The sequence below is a fragment of the Microtus ochrogaster genome, unplaced genomic scaffold, assembly GCF_000317375.1.
Source record: "Microtus ochrogaster isolate Prairie Vole_2 unplaced genomic scaffold, MicOch1.0 UNK26, whole genome shotgun sequence".
Taxonomy (NCBI): Eukaryota; Metazoa; Chordata; class Mammalia; order Rodentia; family Cricetidae; genus Microtus; species Microtus ochrogaster.
Genome location: NW_004949124.1, coordinates 170,864 through 182,644, shown reverse-complemented (window position 1 = coordinate 182,644; position 11,781 = coordinate 170,864). Strand labels below are relative to the sequence as shown.

At 42.1% G+C, this 11,781-nt stretch overlaps 1 protein-coding gene across 4 annotated transcripts in view; it reads left to right on the top strand.

Annotated features, from left to right (window-relative positions):
* The window catches only part of Ltbp1 (latent transforming growth factor beta binding protein 1), a 379,031-nt gene extending 377,493 nt beyond the window's left edge, over positions 1–1,538 (top strand). For all 4 annotated transcript variants that reach the window (XM_013354050.2, XM_005367931.3, XM_005367930.3 and 1 more), the window contains one exon: positions 578–1,538. In XM_013354050.2, coding sequence (XP_013209504.2) covers positions 578–759 — 182 coding nt within the window. In that variant the 3' untranslated portion in view covers positions 760–1,538. The remainder of the gene's footprint in view (positions 1–577) is intronic.
* Positions 1,539–11,781: the final 10,243 nt, after the last annotated feature.

The window sequence follows — 11,781 nt, the reverse complement described above, 5'->3', positions numbered from 1 at the left end:
ACAACTAAAACGCAGAGTTAACACCCCATTTAAAAATCCTTATTGTTTCATTTCCCTCAGGCAGAGACTGAAGCCCTGGGCCTTATGCATGCTAGTCAAGAACTGTACCATGAAGCTCTGCCTCTTACCCCACCCCCCCCATGATGCTAAATATAGAAGAAAGGACAGAATAGTTCACTTAACTCTTTTGACTTTTAAATTTAAAGTTTGATGGTTGAGTAAGTAATAGTTTCCCTGAGTGTGTGAACAGCTATAAAAGAGTGAAGCACCTAGAAAATAGACAGCTTCCCAAGCGGTCAGTGTGGATGAAAACATTGAACTCACCAGTCACACTGTCGCTTGTCCGTATAAAATGTCAAGCTGACAAAATGGTGCCGTTCTATTGAATCACAGGGCAATTCTAGACTCTCCATAGTAATCTATTTTAAGATCTAAAAAAGGCTTCTCTTGCATATTGAAAAGTGGTAAAAATGAGGAAACTGTCTGGTTTATGTGGCCAAGAGCTGTGGGCAGCACTCAGGTGCAGATGGTACTTTCATGTCTCCGGCTAGCTGACCCGTGGTTTGGTTTATTGCAGATGTAAATGAATGCAGCGAGCTGAATAATCGGATGTCTCTCTGCAAGAATGCCAAATGCATCAACACAGAAGGCTCCTACAAGTGTTTGTGTCTGCCGGGCTACGTACCATCTGACAAGCCCAACTACTGCACGCTGTCGAATACCGCTTTGAATTTTGACAAAGAGGGTGACTTGGAGTAAAGGAGAAGCTATGTAACCTATGCCCATATACTCTGCACTGTGTATAGGAAAAGGAGAGATGTATACTTGACACACTACACCTAACCCAGAATAGCGGAGACAGAAACAACATGGAGTTGAATGAACCCCATAGACCGTGAGCGGATGGAGCTGGAACCTGATGGGTGTGACAGACCAAATGGACATTTCTCCAAAAATCCAGTATATATAGTCTGTTCATATGTAAAATTCAGTGGAGTTGAAGAAGAGGCAGGACAGGGCTGTTATTTTAAACAGAGGTTGTATTATTATCTTGTTTTGATTTTTTTCTTTTTTACTATTGCTTAAATTTGGCTTTTAAATAGTGGTGGAGTTGTTTTATGTGATTTTCTTTTTGTTGTGCAGTTCCTCAGCTACCGTTTTGTTCTTCAGCATTAATTTCAAGTTCAAACATCTTTGGATAAGATATTGTTAAACTGTATTATAGATGTTATGACACAGGGCTGTGCTGTTCTTTAGTCTGGAGCCTTTAAAACCAAATTGTCTGTCCTGTGGAGCAGGCAGTGATTGTCAAGCTTTTATACACATTTGGCATGGGGGAGGGGACACCTTTTTTTCATGTATTGCCATATCGCCTATCCGATTGGTCCCCTTTGTTTGACTAAAATGGAAAAACTTCTTAACGTATATTAGTATCATGATGTGTAAAGTCAACCCAGAGAAATTTAAAAACCTGAACACCCCCAAAATATTTACCATTGTATAAGAAAATAAAATCACCATTTTTGTAGAAAAAAAAATCTGTGTGTGAAAGAACAAGTTATACACTCCCATCCCCATTTTCCTTAGCTCCTGTTTCTTAACTAACAGTCGTCTGTCACTTTATAAGTTAGGACTAGTTAGCTACTGTTACAGTCTGATAACTGCCCTCAAGTTCACACATTGGAGTGCTGGGTCCCAGTGCTTTAGGATGTGACTCTTTGGAGAGAGGATCTCTAAGAAGGAAACGGAAGTGGAATGAGACCAGTGGAGTCAACTGTAATCCTAGAAGATGGGTATCCTTAGGTGACGGGAAGTAAGGACACAGTCAGAAGAAAGACCACAAGAAGAAGAAAAAGGACGAGATTCGTGACCAGCTACAAAGGAGTGAAGCCTCAGAGGAGAAGAAATCAACCTTGCCACAGATATTGAACTGTAGGTCCAGAACTCTAAGAAAATAAACCTCTGTTGGAACCACAAACTCTCATCCTCTGTGGAAACAAAAGTAGAACCTCTTTTCCAAAGCTACATAACCTTAGACTCAAATTTTGAAGTCAAGAAACCTTTAAAACATATATGTTGGTTTAGCTTAGCAGTCCCCAGAATCAAATGTCTCTCTGTAATAAAAAAAAAATCAAAGAAAACACAATAATATACATAATCCAGACTCTCTGTGTATATTCCATCTTTACATGGCTTATTTTTCTTTATTCCTTTTAATCTATGACTGTCTGTACTCTGTCTCTTTAAAGATTTTACCTTTTTTTTCCATTTCCTTCTTTTTATAATTCTCTATACTCTTTTCCTTCTTTCTCCCAAGGCTACATACATTTATCCAATACTGTGATCCATTTAGAGGTTTTTTTTTTTTTTTCTTAATCTGAATCTGTCTTTATTATGTATCTGCAATCCTTTTCTGGCCTGGAGAGCTTTTAAAATGGTAAGCAACTTGGTCACGATGGCCCTGGGTGCTGGTTCCGCCTCTCTCCACCTTTCAAAATGGCAGAGGTACAATTACCACCAGCTCTGGGACCTTCAGGTTGGAGCCATGCTCACCACTTTAACTCTGAGAAGGAGCGTGCAGCATATAAACCCTTTTTATCTGAGTAATAACTAAATATGCCATGCAGAGCACTTCGCGGCCTGGAAATATCTCTGTGTATTTCTGCCATGCTCTCCTGCCTGTGCACTCCTAGAGGATCTGATCCTACTGACTGCCCAGGTCGGGGGTACTGAGCTTCAGACATGATCTCAGCCACTTTCCTCCTAACCCCAAGCAGACATACAAGCACCCGGGCCACAGACCCCATTCAAGTGCTCCATAACTGAACCTCCCAAAAGAGTCAGAGTCCTTTGTGCTCGTGAACCAGGAAGTTGCAGCTTTGAAAACTGTGTGGGGGTAAGGGGTGTGGGGGTGTGGGTTTTATTTTTTTGCTAGTACTGCTGAATCAGGAAGATTTCTCTTAAAGGAGCCACCAGAAAACAGAGCAAGAAGCTGCATTAAATTCTGGTTTTTTGTTTTTTTTTTTTTTGTGTGTGTGTGTGTGTCTAGAATTCCCTTTCAAGCTCTGTCAGGTTTTACATGGATTTAGTCAACCATGTTGGCATGCCAATCTTTTATAGGAGGATGCTTGTTTGTTTCCGGGTGCTCAGCCCTGAAATAACCATCCAGAAATTGTTTTGGTTGCAATAATGCTTTGCCAAAAGCTTAAGCATAGTGCTAGCTAGCTTTTACATCTTAATTTAACCCATTTCTATTATTTTGTATTTTATCATGAGGTTCATGGCCTACCAGCAAGGTTCCAGTTGATAGCTTGTGACTTTCTCCTCTGGTGGCTCCATGGCATCTCCTGATTCTGCCTTCTTTTTCCCAGCATTCAGTTTAGTTTTCCTGCCAAGCTCTACTCTGCTAAGCCACTGGCTGAAACAGATTCTTTATTAACCAATGCTATTCACAGCATACAGAAGGGAATCCCACATCACAATGGGAGCTGGAAAAGACAGACAGAGGACTCTTCACAGACAATCTAGAAATGAAGATAACACTGTCTATACCTGGCAGCTTGATTTCATCCCAGTGATCCTGTGTGAACCTCTCACCTGTTGAACTGTTAGATAACTGTGTGCTGCTTGATGTGACTAAGTTTGCAGCAATAGGAAACTAATACAGTACTGGAGCTGCGCGGAAGCTTAGAGTATGAACTAATTCATACTAAGTTTCAGCTGATGTTCATATAGGAGAAATGGATGGTTGGGGTCTGGCCCAGGAAAAGATGCTGCAGGGCTTGAGAGAGGGCTCACACAAGCATAAAGAACAAAGTCTGATCCTCAGGCATGGTGGCATGCACTTGTAATCCCAGTGTTGAGGAGGAGGAGATGGGCAGATCCCTGGGGGTCTTGGCTGGCCAGGAAGGCCAACCTACTGAGCAAGCTCCAAGCCAGTGAGAAACCCTGTCTTCAAAACAAGGTGGACAAAGCCAGGTGTGGTAGCTCATGCCTTTAATCCCAGCACTTGAGAGGCAGATGGATCTCTGTTAGTTTGAGACCAGCCTGGTCTACATAGTGCATTCCAGGACAGTCGGGGCTATATAGAGATACCCTGTCTCAAACAAACAAACAAACAAAACAACAACCCACCAAACAAAAAATCCAAGGTAGACAGCACCTAAGGAACAGCACCCAAGGTTGTCCTCTCCTCTGGTTGCCACAGGCGCTCTCTCTCTCTCTCTCTCTCTCTCTCTCTCTCTCTCTCTCTCTCTGTGCATTCTAAGAGGAGAGTCTATGGGAGCACACTGGTAATAAGACTTCAGAGCCTTCAAAAGATTTGGAGACCCAAGTCTCTCTCTCTCTCTCTCTGCATTCTGAGAGGAGAGTCTATGGGAGCACACTGGTAATAAGACTTCAGAGCCTTCAAAAGATTTGGAGACCCAAGAAAACAATGTAAAAAGAGAAGTAAAATCCTTGCATACTTGTGGCTCACTTAGAAAAGTAACTTGAATTCCATGCAATAGTATCTCTTTGGGGAAGGATTTCACATCATCTCCCAATAAATCCCCCAGTGTGGTTATGTTCAGGACCCACCTTAGGAATATCTAGGGATACTACACTGGAATGTCTCTGGGCTTCACAAACCCCTCATCTCTGAGAGTGGCGCGGGCATGGAGTGATAGCTCCCTTTCATACTCATCCTGGCCGAGCAGAATGACTATGATGTATGCCTCCTGAATACCTTGCACTGTGGGAGACTGCACTGTGGGAGACTGGTGCTTCCGTATGGAGAAGAATGAAACATAGGAGATGGAGGTGCTTGTCCTCTGAGACCAATAGCCGTACTTAGACTCATTTCAGCATCAGGACTGAAGGCAAACACACAGCTCCCATTACTACTCCCCCATTGTGCTGTGCTCAGGGCCTTACAGCCCACGGGGCAGGAAGGGAACACAGGGACTCTGAACTGCCGCCCAAAGCACAGCAGAAGGCTGAGGGAGGGGGCTCCAAGCACCATTCCATATTAGGCTGCACATAGCTAGACAGAGCCAAGAGCAGCTGTGTTCTGCTCCACGTACCTCCCTCTTCCTGCTCATTTTCAGGCAAGTGCTACCTCCAATGGAGTTACAGGTTGAAAAACGTTGGCTGCCACCTGTCTTGTGGCACACACTGCCAAAGGGAGCCTCAAGAAGAGTTTTCCCAGGTTTGATCATTGTCCCATACTTGGGAAAGCACTTCATTGATTTCAGAGAGGAATGCCATAGTTATTCCTGCCATCTCTCCTTTGTGGTTCATGCTGTCCAGCCCCCACATACATCCTGACAAGTCTTGACAGCAGCACATGGCCAAGAACATTGTTATAGGCTTGGAAGGCATGGGATGAGATATTCTAAGTCCTAAAATCATTAAGACTGCACTCCATAATGCTAGGCTTCAGAAATGAAGTGAAAATAAAGTTGTGTCAAGACTATATTGAAGGGCCTCATAAACAGCTGACCAGCTTTCAAAAAAGATACTCAAGGGAGTCCTAATCTAAATTTATGAGCATGTAAATACCAAGTCCAACAAGAAGGGCAATAAAACATCATGCTGCAAAGATAAAGGAGAGAGGAAAACAGAAAAAAAGAATGTTCAAAGCAGCTAGCAGAAAAGCAAAAAACAACAGGAGTGAGCGCCTACCTATAAATAAAATTTATTAAATGAAGTAAAATTTCCAATTAGAAGATTGCATGAATACAAAAAAAAAAACAAAAACAAAAAACAAAAGAAGCTCATCTCCCTAATGTGCACAGAGAGGAGGGGGAAGGGATGAAGAGAGAAACTGCAGATGAACCAGTGTAGGAAGGCATCTTGAAGATTTTTTCAAAAAAACAAGAATAAACCAAACCCAGAATTACCAGAACATATAGATGGCAAATGGCAGTGCAAAAATAAACTAGAGACTAAAGAATGCACAAACCCTCAATGGGAGGTGCCAACAAAGCAATGGTTGTCATTGTGGTCATTTCTCCACAATCTGTTCATGTGTCAAACTCCCTAAGAAAATACGGGTGAGATTGACGGAATTTTGCTGGGGAGTTTATATTTCTGTTCGCCTTAGAGAGGGCAACAGAACAAAGACATGGTTCTCTGACAGTTCAGCGTGGCAAGCTGATGCTCCCTGACAGGGGTTTACTTGCAGGAGCACGGCCAATATTGCAGGCAGAGGCCCCAGAAGAAGAGTATCCTGCTGTGACTCACAGTCTTGTGTGTCTCCAAGGAGAGGAGAGGCCTCAGGTGTCTCTTAACATGCTAATGCAGTCATTAGCATTATTGATTGCTTTGTTTTTTTCAGTCTTTGGAGTAACAAATGGTATAGGTACCATGCTAACAACTTTAGAGCCCTCTGAAAGTGTTGGTGAAACTACCAGTGAACTTCCCATTTCCCTCTTACTTACCAGCATCTCTCTCATCTCTCTCGGGTTGAGGAGCCATTCCTTTTTGATTGAGTGTAACTTTTAAAGAACCAGTCTTTTAACATTTCTTGCAGAACAGATCTGGTAAAGAAATAGTCTTTCAGCTTTAATTTACTTGATGATGTCTTTATCTTATTATAATTTTGAAAAGGTAGCATGGTCAGGTAAAATATTCTCATTTTAAAAGTCTTTTTATTCATATCTGTAACTCATGTCCCATGCTCCCGCGCTGTAAGATTCTCCTGAGAAGTAGGCTGTTGGGTGAACTGGGGCAGCTTTATCGGTTGTTTATTTCTTTCCCATTACCGCCTTGAGAATCGTTTACCCATCATTCCCCTTTGAGAGTTCAATTATAAAACATGCTGAGGTTCCATTTTGTTGAGTAAAAATTTCCTAGTGACCTGCTTCTGGCTATGTGCCTCCTTCTCCATGTTTGAGAAATTGTTCCGCTATCCCTGCCACCTATCCTAGTCCTGGAGACTGAACCCAGGGTCTCCTGCTGCTCGACAAGTGTCCTACCACTGAACTACACCTCCCGACACTGTTATTTCTCTGATGAAGCTCTGTACCCCTCCATCATTCTTAAGTTTTTCTTGAGCCCCAATAACCTAAATATTTACTCATTTAGTAGAATACTCCCTCAGCTTTTTTCATCCTTCTGTCTCCTCCAACTGTATATTTTAAGAAGGCCATCTTCTTCTTCTATTTGTTCTGTCCCACCATAACTTCCTTTAATTATGTTTTTTTACTGAGTGTAGTTTTCCATTGAAGAATTTGAATTTTTAAAATTTTCTCCCTTCTCTTGAAATGTTTCTGTGTGTTTTAAGCGCACTGAGTTCCCTTAAATTTGTTATTTTAAAGTCCCTGAGAGCTTTCACATACTGATCAGCCTCCAGTCAGTTTCTGGCACCTTCTGAGGTGAGGTCATGGTTTCCTGAAAGTTCGTGATGCTTATTGCTGGGCAACATCATCTGGTCCAGATTGCTTAATCTGGCTTTGTTTGCTCGGTCCTTTCCCCAAATCCTAAAGTAGACAGCTGTTCTTCTCCAAGCCTGGAGTCATGCTGTTTCAACACTGGGCTGTGTCCAGGTCTTGATTCTCTAAGGGTCTACTGTTAGTATGTTGTCAGTATTTCAGTGTTAAAGGAGAATAAGCCCAAGTCTGTCCTAACTTCATTGTTAGTGTCTTGTTCAGAAAGCACCAAGAAAATATCTGTATGCAGTACCCTGCTTCCTCAGGGTTGTTCCTTAGAGCTTCAATTGCCATATATATAATCAGTGGTTACTGGCTGGTAGGGCTCTGACTAGCTTTAGCCATACTCATCACAGACGAGCCATCTCCCGGTACTTATGTCATAATCGTTATCACCAAAGACACCACATTATTTCACATCCTGAGCTCACATTTTGCTAAGACCAACATAGCACTGAGCTAGGCCCAAGCCCCATACTAACATGGCTTTCTATTGCGGAGGTGAACTCATGCCTAAGACCACCACAAGCCACAGGCGATGCCAGTTGGAACAGAAGTCTGATAGACCATGGCCTCTTGTGTTCCAGAGGCTCCATCCACAAGCGAGACCTGGGATCAGGCTGTGTGGATCTTCTCAGTGCGATGAGAGTCCCAGGGCAAAGTCTGCCAACTGGCATCGCCTGTGGCCATTATGCCCGCCCGTGAACTCGCTGTAGTTGTGGTTGCCTGCACAAAACCTGAGGAGACTGGTCTCAACAGCTTTTCATTGTGGGAGGGGGAAGGGCTCATAAAACACCACCCATCTCCGAGAGACTGCCAACAGTGATGGTGGCTGGGGAAAGGATGTCACTTTCCTCGGTGGACATCTGGGCTCTAGTGACCTCCTCCTACCTGTGCTCATGCTAATTAAACTCAGTGGGTCACACACACAAAAGACACAAGGGTGTGTGGCTTTGGGAAGAAGAATAGATTGAGCAGAAGGAGTGGGGGTGAGAGAGGGTGCAAATGAATAAAATCCCTTCTACACATGTATGAAACTATCAAAGAATAATAAAACAAGAAAAATTAATATAGAAGCACAAAAGATTCAGAATAGCTTAACCAAACCTGTGTAAAAAAGGGCAAAGCTGAAGGCATGGACATAATAACCAACACCATATGGTATCAGCATAAAAAAAGACCCCCAGACCATGTAACCAGAACAGAGATCACAGAAATAAATCCACATGTACCCAGCCAACTGATTCTCCCCAAAGAAACTAGCAGTGCACACTGGAGAAAACCTCTTCAATACCTCTGCTTGGAAAAGACAGCCATATGCAGAAGATGAAGTCCCAACTTGTATCTTTCTCCCTGTAAGAAAACTGACTCAAATTATATCAAAATTATAGACAGAAGTTTTTGCCCTGCCTGGTACTGCCACCGTTCAGTCCCAAAGAAACAAACAGAGGATTATATTAATTATAAACTGTTTGGCCTCTTAGCTCAGATCTTTTAATTAGCTAGCTCTTATAACTTAAATTAACCCTTAATTCTCATCTATGTTTAGCCAAGTGGTGTGATCCCTTTTCTCAGTAAGGCATTCTCATCTTGGTTCTTCTGCATCTGGCTGGTGATTGCATCTCTGCCTTCCCTCTTCCCAGAATTCTCCATGTCTGGTTGTCCCGCCTATACTTCCCTCCTGGCTACTGGTCAATCAGTGTGTTTTTTAAAATCAATATGAGTAGCAAATCTTTTCAGGGTACAACAGCATTATCCCACAGCACAAAGTCCCAAATGCAGGACCTGACGCTCATAGAAAAAAATTGTATTGGGAACAGTTCAAGGGATCAGTCTAGGCAACGCTTATTCTGGGTAAGACTTCCAAAGCATTAGAAACAGAAACAAAACCATACAAACATGAATACAGCAAAGTAACAACTAACAAAGTGAAGACAACCTATGATGGGGGATTTGACAACTATTCCTTGATGTGGGATTTCCCTCTGTATGCTAAGAATATGTTTTAATACCATTGGTTAATAAAGAAACTACTTTGGCCCATGAAAGGGCAGAATATAGACAGGCTGAAAGAGATAAAGAGAGAAAGAAGGCAGAGTCAGGGAGTTGCCATGTAGCTGCCGAAGGAGACAGACACTGGAACCTTACTGGAAGGCCACAGCCTCATGGTGATACATTGACTAATAGAAATGGATTAATTTAAGATGTAATTTAGTTAATAAGAAGCCTGAGCTAATAGGCCAACCAGTGTTGTAATTAATATAGTTTTTGTGTGATTATTTGGGTCTGGGCAGCTGGGAAGAAATGAGCAATCTCCATTTACAATTCCTAACAGAACAAATGGGCAACTTGAAAACCTTAACAAGAATATAAGTAATCCAGTTTAAAATGGGCAGGTAATCAGAATAGACACGTTAGTGAGCTAGACTCTGCCTCCAGTGAATTATACTTTTAATTAAAATGTTTGCTTCTGGAAGCCTATGTATGACATTTGGAACTACAAGAGGAACAAATGGCCAGGCAGTGGTGGTGCACCCCTTTAAACCCAGCACTTGGGAGGCAGAGTCAGGTGGATCTTTGTGAGTTCGAGGCCAACCTGGTCTACAGAACAAGATCAGTATAGCCAAGGCTGCATAGAGAAACCCTGTCTTGAAAAACAAAACAAACAAACAAACAAAAAATAGAAACACATGAAGTCATTCCTTTTGGGGCCAGAAAAATGTAACCAAATCATTCACAATCAGTTAGCATCCCATGTTCATCTCTTGAGTGAAAGGCATCTGTGCTCTGCTGGGGAGGACCTAGAGATGGACTCTGTGCCATGTTTGTCTGACACCATCACCACTGGATGGCAGTAAGAATCCTTGGATTTCCTTCTATTGAGTCTCTTCAAACTAACTTGCCTTTTTATCTGGTTAAAAATGCCATGCTGGGGCTTTAACTTTCATCAGAACATCCTTACATAAAATGCATTGAACATACAAGACTCAAGCTCAAAAAAAATTTCAGGTGAAAAAAAGACAAATAGATTATTTCAAAACAAGTTTAAGATATTTGGATAACAGTTAATATTGTACTGTTTTCCTATTAGTTAAAACGAGTGTTTACTATGTCATTTAAGCATCAAATTAGGTGAAAACGTTCAGGTATTGATTACATGAGTTCTCCTAGAGACTACAAAGCTTTAAACCTGGGTGGAATAAGGTTTTGAAAATAAGACATAGGCATTCTCATTCATTGATTATCTTCAACATTGATAGATTCAATTTCCAGAACAAAACTTCAAATCATGACTTGAAATTCTCCATATCTGAAAATGGATGTGTTACCTTAATCTTCAAGCTTATTCATTCAAATGTTTGATGAAAATTTACTGAAACATGTAGGCTTGGATATTAGGAATATAAGCATACTTAGGATACCCAAGGCCATCACAGTCATGGAGTTCCAATGCACTGGCCATGCCTAGATGCTCAACCAGAGAGTCACCTCCTGGCACCCCTCTCCCATAGCCAGTTATTTGTTCTCCACCCTAGATATCTCTGGATTCCATCCATGCCTCATATTTTCCACTTTGAACCAATCTTAACAGGCCTTCCTGGCTTTGGGTGTGCCTGGAGTGTCATCCATATCCCCATCCTTAAACAGGATGCAAGCTTGTTCACTTATTCCATTTGGGCAAGGAAATGCCAACAGGTACTCCGGTACATCCGCAGGGTGCCAAGCATGCTCTTTCCTGTTCCGTCATGCAGCTGCAGTCCTCTCCATTCCAGGCTGCTGCATCATCATGGCCAGCTGCCTGAGATGTGACAGTCCTCCAGTCCCACACCGCATCAGTTTTCTGGGATGGCTTCTGCCACTGCTGCAAGTTAGGTTCCTTGGGAAGCAGAACCTGGTATGGAGATCAGCACACAGGAATTGAATTGGGGAATGCTCTTAGGAATATTTTTCCTAGGAGATAAGAGAAAACAATCAATACAAACAGTACAAGAAGATGGATGATGAAGGAGTTTCAAAAAACTGTCCACCTCACTAAGATCTTAAATTCTGCTGTTTAAAGGTTTATGCCCAAACAAGTCACGTTAATGGAATCTAGGTAACCTTTTGTGTCACCCATCTCTGTATGTTGGTGTCACCTTTGATGCATTGACTCTTCGATGAAGGAAATGCCAGTTGGACACCATCGATGAAGAGTCTGTCATGACTTCCTGAAGGTCTTCCTCTCATTCATCTGGAGGAATGTGGTTTAGTCTTCTGAATTCAGTGAGTATGTTACAATGGTTTTCTTACAAATGCTAGTTTTATTTAATCCTTTTAAATGAGTTTGTGTTTGTTTATTTCTTTCAGACTCATTGCTTGAACCTAGTGC